Source organism: Euprymna scolopes, chromosome 3 (genome assembly GCF_053919585.1).
Source record: "Euprymna scolopes isolate OS-2025 chromosome 3, ASM5391958v1, whole genome shotgun sequence".
Classification (NCBI taxonomy): domain Eukaryota; kingdom Metazoa; phylum Mollusca; class Cephalopoda; order Sepiida; family Sepiolidae; genus Euprymna; species Euprymna scolopes.
This window is the reverse complement of record NC_136484.1, coordinates 197,108,699-197,128,017: the sequence shown is the minus strand read 5'-3', so window position 1 is coordinate 197,128,017 and position 19,319 is coordinate 197,108,699. Positions and strand designations below refer to the sequence as shown.

Sequence of the window (19,319 nt, the reverse complement as noted above, 5' to 3'; positions counted from 1 at the left end):
TTTCAGTTTCATATTCGACAATTGTCATGAGGGAATTATGGGTTCAAATAAAAAAACTAACTCACATGTCTTTCTTTGATTAATATTTCACAACCGTAACATACGCAATTTCCGTGAGAAAATAGACTGACTGAAATTAATACGAAAACATGTTTGAATTTAATTCAAATTTTTGTACATTTTTATCATCGAATAAATAATTGATTACAATTCGCCATTCTTTCGTTTGACTTTCATTTATTTGAAGTGAGATTTTATTGAAAGATGTATTTTTAAAGGAAAGTAGACGTTGCTTGGTAAAAGAAAATATTTTTCTTATTTAATTCGTTTTTTTTCCGCTTTTTAATATTTTTTAATCTAACTATAAAGTAATTTTGTAAATAATTTACTTTATATATTTTATTTCAAATTGGACGTATGCATTAAATATGTATAAATTTATATATAAATCGATTTTATATGTATAATATATGTAATATAATAATAATATATATAATATATTTATAATATATATTATAGCATGATATATATTATATATGTGGTATATATATAATATTTTATTTTAGATACAATATATATATATGCATATGTATATATAATGCATATTGTTATGATGGTATGACTTTCGTCACTAGTATTGTGGCCTTGCTGTTAAGAATCACAAGTACAATGGTATAATTAGCAAAGGAATGTATTAGCAGACTATATGTTTTCTGTATTGATATGTTCTTGCCATGTTTTTCATATGAAAATCTATTTTCATGAATCTATTCTCTTTGACGGTTTTGTCCCTTTCAAGATCTGTCCGTTGTGTATAACTCCAATCTCTGTGTCTCTCCAATATGTCCCTACAGAATATAAGATGCTAGTTCTCATGTCTTATGTCAGCAGACATCTGCTGTGTCGTCCTAATATGAATGAAGCACTCTTTTCATTGTTATTTAATTCCAGACTGTATTCGTGTTATTTAGTTTTTCATCGGCATGATTTGTAGGATCCGTGACGACCAAAAATATTGCCAAGGATTATTAAAAACATCAGTAATTAGAAAAACAAAAGTGCTTTCTAAAATGAGAGAAATAATTGTACGAATGTAATAAAAAAAATAAATTCAGATCGTTTATTCAATTACTATTTTTTGAACTCTAGTAATTTGAATATTCATTTTTTTTTTTTTTTTGCAGAATGTTATCGTTATCTTTATAGTTGTTCTTTCATCACGTTTCAACCAACTTATCCTCTGGCCTTCTTCAGGTGGTTAATCGCAGCGGGATAGCAATACTGAATCTTGTAACTGTATCTCCATTAATTACTGCGTTTCATAATTGTTGTTGTCTCGCCACGTTTTGGCCATCTAATCCTCCGGCCTTCCTTGGGTAGGATTGGAACAGCTGTTTTCAGGCAATGCTAACCTGGAATTATAGAGACGCAACGCCTCTATTCACTACGCTACGGGCCTTCAAGTGAATAGCGTCGTTCATACTTTATGGTTCCAGGATAGCATTGTCGGAAGATAGTGGCTCCAATTCCACCCAAAAAAGGCCAGAGATTTAATTGACCAAAACGTGGTGAGACCACACTTATGGAACTGAGAATAACATCCCACAGAAAAATGAATACTCAAATTATGAAGCGTCATCTCAAAGGATTCCAAATAATAAAATAAATAAAATACTATATAACTCTATTAATGTATTCATTATTGAGCTATTATCCTGTGTGTGAATTTGAATAACTTTAAATAATATACATCATTTTACTTAAGTAAGTTTTAAGAGATCAAGGAGCTCCGTTCTGAGGTTAACACTTGATTTCGTTACGATTCGAATTTATATCCGAAGGCTCTTTTAAGTATAGATGCTGTTCCCTTTATGGCTTCTATCTGTACTTCGTTACAGCTCGATCTCCTAGGGATTGTTTCCAAGTATTCTTAAGATTTTTTTCATTAAGCCAGTTGCTCCTATCACAATCAGTATAATGTGGGATTCTTTTAAAGATCATGTTTTTAAATCATTTTTTATATCCTGATATTTTGTTATTATTCGCGTTCAGGATGGTGAAATCAATAATGAGCACAGTTCTTCCAGGTTTGTTCCATGTTACAATGTCTGGTTTAATAGTCTTGTCTTTTCTGTATCTGTCTGCCTGTATGTCTGTCATAGAACACTGTGACCTTTCAGTTTGATGTTATCGGTGATGGTTCATGCTCCCAGATGTTCAACGATTTGTCAAGTTTCATCTCTTCACAATTCTTCCAGTGGAGGTATTTAATACTTTGTTGTGGCGGACAGTGTAAAGACTATCTGCCAATATGATTGGACGTCCAAACATTAGGTGACTTGAGTTCTCAAACGCTGAGTGGCAAAACCGGCATTGACCATTTGCTTGTAGGTCAGCCATTTTTTTTTATCCATTTGTGAGTAAGCCTTGATCTTGAGTGACTACATTGAGTCTTTCTTCATCAAATGGAAGTCTCCCATTCTTGGGTCATTGGAGTGAAGCATCCGTGTCTATATACTCATGGTTAAGTTCCTGCAGAAAATTTCCTGCTCTTTTATGTTGTTCCCATTCTTGTTTTCTTGTGCCTATTTCGATTTCCATGTATTTCTTACTTTTCTTTCTTGCAACCTGTATTACTGGTTCATTATATACCGCAGTAGAATTTTGCATTGTGAGACCCATAAAGTTTTTAGTAAGCTTTGGGATTGAGGTTTATTGAGAAAAACGCTCATGGTGGTCCCTCATCATTCCCATAGTCATATCTCTTGAGCTTTTGATGTACTGTCTTATACTTACTATGGTGGTTCGATATGCATGGGTAATTTTCGTGATAGGTATACCCTGTCCATGTATTGGTTTCGGTATATTATTTATGTAAGGTTATTAGTTTCCTTGTTTTGCATCTAGCCGATTGATATTGCGTTGAGGCCAGTTAATAATACCAAAACCATATGAGATGGCAGGGATTGCAAGTTGCTTTGTTTAGTAATTTTAATTTAGTAATTTTGTTTTGAGGGCTTCGTTCAGACTTGAGGATCTTTTTAAGGATTACTTTGTATTCTTGCTCCAATTTATGTCTCATTGTTTCATGCTCTGCAGCTACATCTTCCTCTGCATGGAGGCATTTCTATGGCATATTCTCTTAAGTCTTCAATAAAGCCATTATTGAACTGAAGATGTTCAGGTGTTGACTTTCCCCCCTTTTTTATTGTGACATTTGGCACATTTGTCAAATCCAGACACATTTGTCAAATCCAGACACATTTGTCAGATCCAAACACATTTGTCAAATCCAAACTCATTTGTCAAATCCAAACTCCATGCAAACATCCTCTGTGAAGGTTTTTTCAGTTTCTATCAGGGAGATAAGTTTTTTTTTTTTTTTTATCTCTGCATAGAGTTTGAGATCATCCATAAAGAGTAAATGGTTTACTCTTTTACTTTTTTCTTTTATCCTGCTTCTATTAAGATTGTACTCATCATGGCATTTTAAAAGATCTTGCTGAGTGGATCAATTGTATGTCGATGTTGAGTTTGATGAGGTAGGTGAAGCGAGGTGGGTTCCCGTAATGTCTCTGGAGAGAGGGGTAAGGTTGCTTATTGGATAGACGTTATCTTCAGCCTTCACACGGATGTTTCTCATCATGTTGGAAATCAGCTCCATAGAGAAAGCATTGTGTTTCATGAAGTTAAACTTCTGGCATGTGAGTTTTTCTTTTACGATGTTTTCCTGTTTGGACAGTGATTTTCGAAGCTTTTTTGTCATTTTTGACATCTTTCCTTGCGCTTCGAGTTTTTTTTATTGTTTCGCATATTCCATCGCTCATATAAGCTTCTATCTGTCCTCTCTGCTCCATTCGGTTTGTGTAAATTCGCTTATGTCCTTTTGGCTAAAGTCAATCTTTGCCTCATCAAGAGCTTTTAACTCTATCGCATCTTTTACTTTGTTTTGTGTAATATTTATCTATCTGTGATACGATCGAAAGTAAGTAATTGCCTGTATTTTTTAGATGAGGTGTTTTCATTGATTGCGATTTTCGGACTGACTTCCTCATCTTGGTTGTTATAGTCACAACCTTTCGGCCGTTTTGCCCTCCGGCCTTCATCAGGTGTTTTGTATCGAACTGGGGAACCGTCTGTTAGGAGTCTCGAACCCAACCCTTTATTATTATTACGGGGGTACCGTGTTCGGACTCCAGCTATGCTCCGGGACATAGTTGTTGATTCTCTGTTTTGAATGTTACTTTTCACTGCCTTCGTTCAGGAGTGAACTCAGCACCTTTGGGTAACTGTAAACTAGGACCACTCGGCCATATGTCACTAGGACAATTCTTAGTTGTTTTTTGTTAATGTTAAGCCTATGTTGTTATTCAAGGTTTTCTCTCTCTATCAGAGGTGTCCAAATTGCATTCAGCTCTATGCTTGGTTTGCTCAGTAGGTTGTTATGTCCGAGCATGTGAGCTGTTTCTTTAAGTTTTCTCACTTTCCAGTGGGTCTCTCTGTTTATTATTTTTACTTCATCCCATAGGGGGCGATGGTCCCCCCTCTCCATCCAGACATAGTTGGCTATACCCGATTTTCCGTCTCCCCTTTAGTTACCGCTTTTCGGTGTTCTTCCACCCTTACTTTAAGGGGGAGGCATGTTTTACCCTTGTAAACCTTTCTGCAACTGCATGGGATGGAGTATATGCAGTTCTTGGGCATGTTCTCCTCCATAATAAAGGGTTCGAGACTCCTAACAAACGGTTCCTCAGTTCGATACAAAACACCTGATGAAGGCTGGAGGGCAAAACGGCCGAAACGTTGTTACTATAACAACCAAGATGAGGAAGTCAGTCCGAAAATCGCAATCGATCGAAAGTAAGTTCTTAATTGTTTTCCCTTATACTTTTTCCTTTGGTGAAAAGTGAAAGATATTATTTGAGCCTCGAATGCATTATTTTCCTTTCTTCCTCATCTCTCATACCTTGACTAAGCGAAGCAGTGAAGAATATTTTTCTCCTTAGTAATAAACCACTTTATTAGATAATAGTTTCTTTTTGTGTGTGTGGTTTCGTTTGGTTTTTTCCGAAGTCCAGGAGTAGAAGTGATCTGGTTTGATCAGGTCTGGTCTGGTCTGGTCTGGTCTGGTCTGGTGGTGTATCCAACTTAGTGTTGTTACTTGTGGTAACATACCTAAGAGAAGGTGCACCGTTACTTTCCTTATAGCCATGCTGAGGGTTGTTTTTTTTTATTCTGGGCGACATCCTGCCAGTTTGTGGATTTTGAATTTCTTTTCATTTTCATTTTAGTTTGAATGTTTGGTCAAGGTGTACCTCAAACTTGAAGTATCCTCATATCAGAGTTGCTGACAAACATTAGTACACAGAGAACGAAGATTCCCAATGTTGGTATCTAGTAAGCATTCAATTTTTTTTATTACACTTTCACCCCAAACAAGGCATGTTGTCATTTGATGTAGGGGCTACTATCAGGGACCGAAGTTGCAGGGGTACTATGTTTAGTACTAGTTTAGTAGCAAGATGTCTGTTTATATTCCACTTGAACTTTTGCATGTCAGTACAGTTAGGGAAGCAGGAAACTGGAAGAGAATTCCAAAGTCCTGCAGTTCTGGGGAAGAAGCTATTAGAGTAAAAGACTTTCTTACAACTAGGGATCTCAACTGTGTAGGGGTGGGACTTCGTTGCTTGTCGGGTTTGTCGGTAGTATTTTTGTCAAGGGAGTACAAGGGCTTGTAGTTCGTCGGAGCATCCACCATTAAAATACTTGTAAAACAGGCAGAGGGGTGCAACATTACGTCGGTGGGACAGGGCTGAAGTTTAAATGAGAGTTTGAGACCTATTAGGTTGGCTACCCTCTTTTGGGCCCTGTCCAGGAGAGAGAAACTAGTAGCAGGAGCTTGAACGAAATGCTCTCAGGTAAAATATCTCTAGCCATAGTTATTGGTGGTTGGTAAGGTTTCGTGTAATTATTAAAGGAAACGAGCTTTATGTTGGAAGCGTTGAATATTATCATCCATTTTTGACCCCATTTTACTACAGACTGAAGGTCTCCCTCTAGGGTTTCGGCCATTACCTTAAATATGTGCTCATTAGTTTTCCCCACGTGCCATCTATAGAGCGTGTCATCGTCGGCAAATATACCCATCTCAGAGACAATTTTATCAAGTATATCATTTATGAATATTAGAAATAACAAAGGTCCAAGAATCGATTCTTGAAGCACACCCGCATTTTTATCAATTTTTTTGGACGAATGCTCATCGAGGACAACTTGGATTCTTCTCTCATTTAAGAAGGATCTAATCATGCTAAGCATTCGTCCAGTAATACCATGCGATTTTATTTTCATGAGAAGATCATCGTGCCATACCCTGTCAAAAGCCTTAGATATATCAAGGGCTACTACCCTCCACTCCTCTGCCTTATCCAGTGCTTGGTATAAACGTTCAGAGATTACAGTTAAAATATCTGCAATACAACGGGTTGCCTAAATCCATATTGGTGGTCTGACAGAAGTTTAGCAGCTGTAAAGTATTGGACTAGACCTTGATTAATTAAGGACTCAAATATTTGGGCGAAAAGAGGAAGGAGGATGATTGGGCGATAATTTAATGGTCAGTTCTTTCGCTAGCGTTTTTGTGAACTGGTACCACAGAAGCAGTTTTCCAGCAGCCAGGAAAACAAGATTCGTTAAGGCATTTGTTAAAGAGTTTAGAGAGAACAGGAGCGACCTCAGCGGAGCATTTTTTAATAGCACAGCCGGGATGAGGTCAGGTCCACATGCTTTTGAGATGTCTTGTTTTTTTCTAATATCATGTACTCCCTATATATGTGTGTGTGCGTGAAAATGTACATATGTACATATTTACATACATATATACGTATATAGTTACATATTTATATATATATATATATATATATATATATATATATATATATATATATATATATATATATATAGTTACATATATACATATATATGAAAATATAAGTCGAGCAAGTAACTACAAGACTCAACAAGATGTTGCATCGTAGCTAAGTTCACTTGCGATGATTACTATTGCGTAATGAAGTTTCAGGTATCTATGTATATAAAAGACAAAACGGTCCGCGCGTTTTTGTATGTCCAATAAAGGCTTTTTTCGCCGGGGTTCTCAACGAGATTACATTTATTTAGAAGTTTTTTTATACTTCCTAGATTTGCGAACGGATATCGTGTCTATATTTATGTTGATCCCTCTATTTCGTCCTTTCGCGAGTTTGTTTTCGTATAAATAAAGCGAAACTAATCGAAGCGAACATCATTTGCCCCGCCCTTCTTGGGCCGGGATCAAAGATAAAGTGTAGTATCTTTTTTCGGTAGACTTGAAAACGAAAAATAATCATTATTGGTCATGATGTGAGGCAAAAAATATAATGTTTCAAATAGAAAACAGCCAAAAGTTAACATTTCAGACGCTGGAAATAATTTGAACCTGAAATTGATCAATGAAAGAAATGTTTGTTTTGCTAACAGTATTGTTCAGGAAATTTACCACCGTCCTTTGTTGTCTGACATCATTAAAAGAACTCCAAACATTAATTTGCCAATTCAGCAAGTGAAAAGATTACTTCTCCCTGGCACTCAAATAACTGATGACCTTAGAGAATCGATTGGAGATGTTTTAATAGTAGCCAACAAGAAGATGAAATTGCATTTTGGAAATGTTTGATATACAATTGTCTTGACAGTGCCAAACAATTTTGAAGAAAGTAAAATACTAAATATTAAAATACACGAAATTTACTGCAACATACTGCAAGGTGGTGAATGCAATTACACTTTTAAAGCTGTCTGTTGATTCAAAACTGTGCTGATTAATAAAAACCCGATAAGAATGGTTATTGAACTACCTCTTACTAATGATCGCAAGCAATTTAAAAGTTTGCTCTAAACTAACTCTTCAATGCTCAAACGGTGAAACGAATGTCAAAAAAAAAAACATCGCTAGAACATTTCCTATTGAAATGAAAAATACTTGCTAGAACATTTTCTATTGAAATGAAAAATACTTGCTAGAACATTTTCTATTGAAATGAAATATGTATGTGTTCAAATAAATAGATTTCTATTTAAAAATCACACTCTATCAATTATAAATTTCAATACAAAAAAACAAAATTGTTTTGGAACAGATTTCAAATTAAAAGCAGCTATTATACTCACTTTGAATAGAGCCGATTTGAGGCATTATACTTACATTGTTAGAAATGATAGTTATAAGTGGAATATTTTCAGCGACACTAATATTTCATATAATGTCAATTTTCCTTCCAAAGCTAAATTGTTGATATATATATATATATATATATATATATATATATATATATATATATATATATATATATATATATTAAATATAAAAAAGACACAACTTAACAAAAAACAAGCCATATATTCAATCTAAATAGCAAAGATTCGTGGTGACCTTCCCTCTCAAAATCCACCGTGATATGGGGGTGTAACTTTATCACTGCAGGCTAAAGATAACACTGGTAAGAATTATATTTATATTGTTTGTAAATACAGCATTGTGTGATACATTTTTATGTGATTCTTATCATGTTTTATTAATTGATAAATATAATTGTATTGTTTTTGTTGTTGTTAACGTTGCTGATAAATATAATGTTATTGTTTTTGTTGCTGTTAATGTTGATGGTAAATATAATGTTATTGTTTTTGTTGTTGTTAATGTTGATGGTAAATATAATGTTATTGTTTTTGTTGTTGTTAATGTTGATGGTAAATATAATGTTATTGTTTTTGTTGTTGTTAATGTTGATGGTAAATATAATGTTATTGTTTTTGTTGTTGTTTATGTTGATGGTAAATATAATGTTATTGTTTTTGTTGTTGTTAATGTTGATGGTAAATATAATGTTATTGTTTTTGTTGCTGTTAATGTTGATGGTAAATGTAATGTTATTGTTTTTGTTGTTGTTAATGTTTTTGATAAATATAATGTTATTGTTTTTGTTGTTGTTAACGTTGCTGATAAATATAATGTTATTGTTTTTGTTGTTGTTAATGTTTTTGATAAATATAATGTTATTGTTTTTGTTGTTGTTAATGTTGATGGTAAATGTAATGTTATTGTTTTTGTTGTTGTTAACGTTGCTGATAAATATAATGTTATTGTTTTTGTTGTTGTTAATGTTTTTGATAAATATAATGTTATTGTTTTTGTTGTTGTTAATGTTGATGGTAAATATAATGTTATTGTTTTTGTTGTTGTTAACGTTGCTGATAAATATAATGTTATTGTTTTTGTTGTTGTTAATGTTTTTGATAAATATAATGTTATTGTTTTTGTTGTTGTTAATATTTTTGATAAATATAATTGTATTGTTTTTGTTGTTGTTAATGTTTTTGATAAATATAATGTTATTGTTTTTGTTGTTGTTAATGTTGATGGTAAATATAATGTTATTGTTTTTGTTGTTGTTAATGTTTTTGATAAATATAATGTTATTGTTTTTGTTGTTGTTAACGTTGCTGATAAATATAATGTTATTGTTTTTGTTGTTGTTAATGTTGATGGTAAATATAATGTTATTGTTTTTGTTGTTGTTAACGTTGCTGATAAATATAATGTTATTGTTTTTGTTGTTGTTAATGTTTTTGATAAATATAATGTTATTGTTTTTGTTGTTGTTAATGTTTTTGATAAATATAATTGTATTGTTTTTGTTGTTGTTAATGTTTTTGATAAATATAATGTTATTGTTTTTGTTGGTGTTAATGTTGATGGTAAATATAATGTTATTGTTTTTGTTGTTGTTAATGTTTTTGATAAATATAATGTTATTGTTTTTGTTGTTGTTAACGTTGCTGATAAATATAATATTATTATTTTTGTTGTTGTTAATGTTGATGGTAAATGTAATGTTATTGTTTTTGTTGTTGTTAACGTTGCTGATAAATATAATGTTATTGTTTTTGTTGTTGTTAATGTTTTTGATAAATATAATGTTATTGTTTTTGTTGTTGTTAATATTTTTGATAAATATAATTGTATTGTTTTTGTTGTTGTTAATGTTTTTGATAAATATAATGTTATTGTTTTTGTTGTTGTTAATGTTGATGGTAAATATAATGTTATTGTTTTTGTTGTTGTTAATGTTTTTGATAAATATAATGTTATTGTTTTTGTTGTTGTTAACGTTGCTGATAAATATAATGTTATTGTTTTTGTTGTTGTTAATGTTGATGGTAAATATAATGTTATTGTTTTTGTTGTTGTTAATGTTGCTGATAAATATAATGTTATTGTTTTTGTTGTTGTTAACGTTGCTGATAAATATAATGTTATTGTTTTTGTTGTTGTTAATGTTGCTGATAAATATAATGTTATTGTTTTTGTTGTTGTTAACGTTGCTGATAAATATAATGTTATTGTTTTTGTTGTTGTTAATGTTTTTGATAAATATAATGTTATTGTTTTTGTTGTTGTTAACGTTGCTGATAAATATAATGTTATTGTTTTTGTTGTTGTTAATGTTGATGGTAAATATAATGTTATTGTTTTTGTTGTTGTTAATGTTGCTGATAAATATAATGTTATTGTTTTTGTTGTTGTTAATGTTGATGGTAAATATAATGTTATTGTTTTTGTTGTTGTTAATGTTTTTGATAAATATAATGTTATTGTTTTTGTTGTTGTTAACGTTGCTGATAAATATAATATTATTATTTTTGTTGTTGTTAATGTTGATGGTAAATGTAATGTTATTGTTTTTGTTGTTGTTAACGTTGCTGATAAATATAATGTTATTGTTTTTGTTGTTGTTAATGTTTTTGATAAATATAATGTTATTGTTTTTGTTGTTGTTAATATTTTTGATAAATATAATTGTATTGTTTTTGTTGTTGTTAATGTTTTTGATAAATATAATGTTATTGTTTTTGTTGTTGTTAATGTTGATGGTAAATATAATGTTATTGTTTTTGTTGTTGTTAATGTTTTTGATAAATATAATGTTATTGTTTTTGTTGTTGTTAATGTTGATGATAAATATAATGTTATTGTTTTTGTTGTTGTTAATGTTGATGGTAAATATAATGTTATTGTTTTTGTTGTTGTTAATGTTGATGATAAATATAATGTTATTGTTTTTGTTGTTGTTAACGTTGCTGATAAATATAATGTTATTGTTTTTGTTGTTGTTAATGTTGATGGTAAATATAATGTTATTGTTTTTGTTGTTGTTAATGTTGCTGATAAATATAATGTTATTGTTTTTGTTGTTGTTAACGTTGCTGATAAATATAATGTTATTGTTTTTGTTGTTGTTAATGTTGCTGATAAATATAATGTTATTGTTTTTGTTGTTGTTAACGTTGCTGATAAATATAATGTTATTGTTTTTGTTGTTGTTAATGTTTTTGATAAATATAATGTTATTGTTTTTGTTGTTGTTAACGTTGCTGATAAATATAATGTTATTGTTTTTGTTGTTGTTAATGTTGATGGTAAATATAATGTTATTGTTTTTGTTGTTGTTAATGTTGCTGATAAATATAATGTTATTGTTTTTGTTGTTGTTAACGTTGCTGATAAATATAATGTTATTGTTTTTGTTGTTGTTAATGTTGCTGATAAATATAATGTTATTGTTTTTGTTGTTGTTAATGTTGCTGATAAATATAATGTTATTGTTTTTGTTGTTGTTAACGTTGCTGATAAATATAATGTTATTGTTTTTGTTGTTGTTAATGTTTTTGATAAATATAATGTTATTGTTTTTGTTGTTGTTAACGTTGCTGATAAATATAATGTTATTGTTTTTGTTGTTGTTAATGTTGATGGTAAATATAATGTTATTGTTTTTGTTGTTGTTAATGTTGCTGATAAATATAATGTTATTGTTTTTGTTGTTGTTAACGTTGCTGATAAATATAATGTTATTGTTTTTGTTGTTGTTAATGTTGCTGATAAATATAATGTTATTGTTTTTGTTGTTGTTAATGTTGCTGATAAATATAATGTTATTGTTTTTGTTGTTGTTAATGTTGATGGTAAATATAATGTTATTGGTTTGTTGTTGTTAATGTTGATGGTAAATGTAATGTTATTGTTTTTGTTGTTGTTAATGTTGCTGATAAATATAATGTTATTGTTTTTGTTGTTGTTAATGTTGATGGTAAATATAATGTAATAGTTTTTGTTGTTGTTAACGTTGCTGATAAATATAATGTTATTGTTTTTGTTGTTGTTAATGTTGCTGATAAATATAATGTTATTGTTTTTGTTGTTGTTAATGTTGCTGATAAATATAATGTTACTGTTTTTGTTGTTGTTAATGTTGCTGATAAATATAATGTTATTGTTTTTGTTGTTGTTAATGTTGCTGATAAATATAATGTTATTGTTTTTGTTGTTGTTAACGTTGCTGATAAATATAATGTTATTGTTTTTGTTGTTGTTAATGTTGCTGATAAATATAATGTTATTGTTTTTGTTGTTGTTAATGTTGCTGATAAATATAATGTTATTGTTTTTGTTGTTGTTAATGTTGATGGTAAATATAATGTTATTGTTTTTGTTGTTGTTAATGTTGATGGTAAATACAATGTTATTGTTTTTGTTGTTGTTAATATTGCTGATAAATATAATGTTATTATTTTTGTTGTTGTTAACGTTGCTGATAAATATAATGATATTGTTTTTGTTGTTGTTAATGTTGCTGATAAATATAATGTTATTGTTTTTGTTGTTGTTAATGTTTTTGATAAATATAATGTTATTGTTTTAGTTGTTGTTAACGTTGCTGATAAATATAATGTTATTGTTTTTGTTGTTGTTAATGTTGATGGTAAATATAATGTTATTGTTTTTGTTGCTGTTAATGTTTTTGATAAATATAATGTTATTGTTTTTGTTGTTGTTAATTATGATGGTAAATATAATGTTATTGTTTTTGTTGTTTTTAATGTTTTTGATAAATATAATGTTATTGTTTTTGTTGTTGTTAATGTTGATGGTAAATATAATGTTATTGTTTTTGTTGTTGTTAACGTTGCTGATAAATATAATGTTATTGTTTTTGTTGTTGTTAATGTTGATGGTAAATATAATGTTATTGTTTTTTTTTGTTGTTAATGTTTTTGATAAATATAATGTTATTGTTTTTGTTGTTGTTAACGTTGCTGATAAATATAATGTTATTGTTTTTGTTGCTGTTAATGTTGATGGTAAATATAATGTTATTGTTTTTTTTTGTTGTTAATGTTTTTGATAAATATAATGTTATTGTTTTTGTTGTTGTTAATGTTGATGGTAAATATAATGTTATTGTTTTTGTTGTTGTTAATGTTGATGGTAAATATAATGTTATTGTGTTTTGTTGTTGTTAATGTTTTTGATAAATATAATGTTATTGTTTTTGTTGTTGTTAATGTTATTGGTAAATATAATGTTATTGTTTTTGTTGTTGTTAACGTTGCTGATAAATATAATGTTATTGTTTTTGTTGCTGTTAATGTTGATGGTAAATATAATGTTATTGTTTTTGTTGTTGTTAATGTTTTTGATAAATATAATGTTATTGTTTTTGTTGTTGTTAATGTTGATGGTAAATATAATGTTATTGTTTTTGTTGTTGTTAACGTTGCTGATAAATATAATGTTATTGTTTTTGTTGCTGTTAATATTGATGGTAAATATAATGTTATTGTTTTTGTTGTTGTTAACGTTGCTGATAAATATAATGTTATTGTTTTTGTTGTTGTTAACGTTGCTGATAAATATAATGTTATTGTTTTTGTTGCTGTTAATGTTGATGGTAAATATAATGTTATTGTTTTTGTTGTTGTTAATGTTTTTGATAAATATAATGTTATTGTTTTTGTTGTTGTTAATGTTTTTGATAAATATAATGTTATTGTTTTTGTTGCTGTTAATGTTGATGGTAAATATAATGTTATTGTTTTTGTTGCTGTTAATGTTGATGGTAAATATAATGTTATTGTTTTTGTTGTTGTTAACGTTGCTGATAAATATAATGTTATTGTTTTTGTTGCTGTTAATGTTGATGGTAAATATAATGTTATTGTTTTTGTTGTTGTTAATGTTTTTGATAAATATAATGTTATTGTTTTTGTTGTTGTTAATGTTTTTGATAAATATAATGTTATTGTTTTTGTTGCTGTTTATGTTGATGGTAAATATAATGTTATTGTTTTTGTTGCTGTTAATGTTGATGGTAAATATAATGTTATTGTTTTTGTTGTTGTTAACGTTGCTGATAAATATAATGTTATTGTTTTTGTTGTTGTTAATGTTGATGGTAAATATAATGTTATTGTTTTTGTTGTTGTTAATGTTGCTGATAAATATAATGTTATTGTTTTTGTTGTTGTTAACGTTGCTGATAAATATAATGTTATTGTTTTTGTTGTTGTTAATGTTGATGGTAAATATAATGTTATTGTTTTTGTTGTTGTTAATGTTTTTGATAAATATAATGTTATTGTTTTTGTTGTTGTTAATGTTTTTGATAAATATAATGTTATTGTTTTTGTTGTTGTTAACGTTGCTGATAAATATAATGTTATTGTTTTTGTTGTTGTTAATGTTTTTGATAAATATAATGTTATTGTTTTTGTTGTTGTTAATGTTTTTGATAAATATAATGTTATTGTTTTTGTTGTTGTTAACGTTGCTGATAAATATAATGTTATTGTTTTTGTTGTTGTTAATGTTTTTGATAAATATAATGTTATTGTTTTTGTTGCTGTTAATGTTGATGGTAAATATAATGTTATTGTTTTTGTTGCTGTTAATGTTGATGGTAAATATAATGTTATTGTTTTTGTTGTTGTTAACGTTGCTGATAAATATAATGTTATTGTTTTTGTTGCTGTTAATGTTGATGGTAAATATAATGTTATTGTTTTTGTTGTTGTTAATGTTTTTGATAAATATAATGTTATTGTTTTTGTTGTTGTTAATGTTTTTGATAAATATAATGTTATTGTTTTTGTTGCTGTTTATGTTGATGGTAAATATAATGTTATTGTTTTTGTTGTTGTTAACGTTGCTGATAAATATAATGTTATTGTTTTTGTTGCTGTTAATGTTGATGGTAAATATAATGTTATTGTGTTTTGTTGTTGTTAATGTTTTTGATAAATATAATGTTATTGTTTTTGTTGTTGTTAATGTTATTGGTAAATATAATGTTATTGTTTTTGTTGTTGTTAACGTTGCTGATAAATATAATGTTATTGTTTTTGTTGCTGTTAATGTTGATGGTAAATATAATGTTATTGTTTTTGTTGTTGTTAATGTTTTTGATAAATATAATGTTATTGTTTTTGTTGTTGTTAATGTTGATGGTAAATATAATGTTATTGTTTTTGTTGTTGTTAACGTTGCTGATAAATATAATGTTATTGTTTTTGTTGCTGTTAATGTTGATGGTAAATATAATGTTATTGTTTTTGTTGTTGTTAACGTTGCTGATAAATATAATGTTATTGTTTTTGTTGTTGTTAACGTTGCTGATAAATATAATGTTATTGTTTTTGTTGCTGTTAATGTTGATGGTAAATATAATGTTATTGTTTTTGTTGTTGTTAATGTTTTTGATAAATATAATGTTATTGTTTTTGTTGTTGTTAATGTTTTTGATAAATATAATGTTATTGTTTTTGTTGCTGTTAATGTTGATGGTAAATATAATGTTATTGTTTTTGTTGCTGTTAATGTTGATGGTAAATATAATGTTATTGTTTTTGTTGTTGTTAACGTTGCTGATAAATATAATGTTATTGTTTTTGTTGCTGTTAATGTTGATGGTAAATATAATGTTATTGTTTTTGTTGTTGTTAATGTTTTTGATAAATATAATGTTATTGTTTTTGTTGTTGTTAATGTTTTTGATAAATATAATGTTATTGTTTTTGTTGCTGTTTATGTTGATGGTAAATATAATGTTATTGTTTTTGTTGCTGTTAATGTTGATGGTAAATATAATGTTATTGTTTTTGTTGTTGTTAACGTTGCTGATAAATATAATGTTATTGTTTTTGTTGTTGTTAATGTTGATGGTAAATATAATGTTATTGTTTTTGTTGTTGTTAATGTTGCTGATAAATATAATGTTATTGTTTTTGTTGTTGTTAACGTTGCTGATAAATATAATGTTATTGTTTTTGTTGTTGTTAATGTTGATGGTAAATATAATGTTATTGTTTTTGTTGTTGTTAATGTTTTTGATAAATATAATGTTATTGTTTTTGTTGTTGTTAATGTTTTTGATAAATATAATGTTATTGTTTTTGTTGTTGTTAACGTTGCTGATAAATATAATGTTATTGTTTTTGTTGTTGTTAATGTTTTTGATAAATATAATGTTATTGTTTTTGTTGTTGTTAATGTTTTTGATAAATATAATGTTATTGTTTTTGTTGTTGTTAACGTTGCTGATAAATATAATGTTATTGTTTTTGTTGTTGTTAATGTTTTTGATAAATATAATGTTATTGTTTTTGTTGTTGTTAATGTTGATGGTAAATATAATGTTATTGTTTTTGTTGTTGTTAATGTTGCTGATAAATATAATGTTATTGTTTTTGTTGTTGTTAATGTTTTTGATAAATATAATGTTATTTTTTTTGTTGTTGTTAACGTTGCTGATAAATATAATGTTATTGTTTTTGTTGTTGTTAATGTTTTTGATAAATATAATGTTATTGTTTTTGTTGTTGTTAATGTTGATGGTAAATGTAATGTTATTGTTTTTGTTGTTGTTAATGTTTTTGATAAATATAATGTTATTGTTTTTGTTGTTGTTAATGTTGATGGTAAATGTAATGTTATTGTTTTTGTTGTTGTTAATGTTTTTGATAAATATAATGTTATTGTTTTTGTTGTTGTTAATGTTGATGGTAAATATAATGTTATTGTTTTTGTTGTTGTTAATGTTGATGGTAAATATAATGTTATTGTTTTTGTTGTTGTTAATGTTTTTGATAAATATAATGTTATTGTTTTTGTTGTTGTTAACGTTGCTGATAAATATAATGTTATTGTTTTTGTTGTTGTTAATGTTGCTGATAAATATAATGTTATTGTTTTTGTTGTTGTTAATGTTTTTGATAAATATAATGTTATTGTTTTTGTTGTTGTTAATGTTGATGGTAAATATAATGTTATTGTTTTTGTTGTTGTTAATGTTTTTGATAAATATAATGTTATTGTTTTTGTTGTTGTTAATGTTGATGGTAAATATAATGTTATTGTTTTTGTTGTTGTTAATGTTGATGGTAAATGTAATGTTATTGTTTTTGTTGTTGTTAATGTTGCTGATAAATATAATGTTATTGTTTTTGTTGTTGTTAATGTTGATGGTAAATATAATGTTATTGTTTTTGTTGTTGTTAATGTTGATGGTAAATGTAATGTTATTGTTTTTGTTGTTGTTAATGTTGATGGTAAATATAATGTTATTGTTTTTGTTGTTGTTAATGTTGATGGTAAATATAATGTTATTGTTTTTGTTGTTGTTAATGTTTTTGATAAATATAATGTTATTGTTTTTGTTGTTGTTAACGTTGCTGATAAATATAATGTTATTGTTTTTGTTGCTGTTAATGTTGATGGTAAATATAATGTTATTGTTTTTTTTTTTGTTGTTAATGTTTTTGATAAATATAATGTTATTGTTTTTGTTGTTGTTAATGTTGATGGTAAATATAATGTTATTGTTTTTGTTGCTGTTAATGTTGATGGTAAATATAATGTTATTGTGTTTTGTTGTTGTTAATGTTTTTGATAAATATAATGTTATTGTTTTTGTTGTTGTTAATGTTGATGGTAAATATAATGTTATTGTTTTTGTTGTTGTTAACGTTGCTGATAAATATAATGTTATTGTTTTTGTTGCTGTTAATGTTGATGGTAAATATAATGTTATTGTTTTTGTTGTTGTTAATGTTTTTGATAAATATAATGTTATTGTTTTTGTTGTTGTTAATGTTTTTGATAAATATAATGTTATTGTTTTTGTTGTTGTTAATGTTGATGGTAAATATAATGTTATTGTTTTTGTTGTTGTTAACGTTGCTGATAAATATAATGTTATTGTTTTTGTTGCTGTTAATGTTGATGGTAAATATAATGTTATTGTTTTTGTTGTTGTTAATGTTTTTGATAAATATAATGTTATTGTTTTTGTTGTTGTTAATGTTATTGGTAAATATAATGTTATTGTTTTTGTTGTTGTTAATGTTTTTGATAAATATAATGTTATTGTTTTTGTTGTTGTTAATGTTGATGGTAAATATAATGTTATTGTTTTTGTTGTTGTTAACGTTGCTGATAAATATAATGTTATTGTTTTTGTTGCTGTTAATGTTGATGGTAAATATAATGTTATTGTTTTTTGTTGTTGTTAATGTTTTTGATAAATATAATGTTATTGTTTTTGTTGTTGTTAATGTTGATGGTAAATATAATGTTATTGTTTTTGTTGTTGTTAACGTTGCTGATAAATATAATGTTATTGTTTTTGTTGCTGTTAATGTTGATGGTAAATATAATGTTATTGTTTTTTGTTGTTGTTAATGTTTTTGATAAATATAATGTTATTGTTTTTGTTGTTGTTAATGTTGATGTTAAATATAATGTTATTGTTTTTGTTGTTGTTAATGTTTAAATATAATGTTATTGTTTTCGATGTTGTTAATGTTTTTGCTAAATATAATGTTATTGTGTTCGATGTATCTAATGTTTCTGATAAATATAATTTTAAAAAGTTAGGTAGTTACTTGGAAAAAGATTTCTGCCTTAACAGAAAAACGTTCAACAAAATGCTCAACCGATAAATTATTTTACTGAAAAATATTAATTAATATTAAACTTTAAAAAGGTAAATATAAACATTTAAATAAATACAATTTTATTTTAATTCAATCAGATGTGCCTTCTGCACTAATAAATATGCAATTGGCAATTTGTTGGACTTTTATCAAATTACGTTAAAAATAATTCACATTGGTTACATTTTGTAACCGAGCTCTTTACTAAAATGATGATTTGAAAAGTTGATTAGTCTACATACAAAACCCCTAGTGCTTTAAAATGTGAGCTAGTTTGCATACAAAACTTCTAATGTTTTGAATAGTCGACTAGTCTACATAAAACATTCTAGTGCTTTGGAAAGTTGGTTAATCTGCATACAAAACCCCTTGTGCTTTGAAAAATTGGATAGTCTCCATACAAAACTCCTAATGCTTAAAAAAATAGGCTAGTCTACATAAAATATTGT

At 27.4% G+C, this 19,319-nt stretch overlaps 1 protein-coding gene across 5 annotated transcripts in view; it reads right to left on the bottom strand.

Annotated features, from left to right (window-relative positions):
- Positions 1–19,319, bottom strand: part of LOC145260671 (uncharacterized) — a 44,717-nt gene that overhangs the window by 6,417 nt on the left and 18,981 nt on the right. Inside the window, exon 3 of one of the 5 annotated variants that reach the window (XM_080119068.1) lies at positions 66–130. The exons of the other annotated variants lie outside the window; for them this stretch is intronic. Coding sequence (XP_079975194.1) covers positions 66–130 — 65 coding nt within the window. The remainder of the gene's footprint in view (positions 1–65; positions 131–19,319) is intronic. 5 annotated transcript variants of the gene reach the window in all.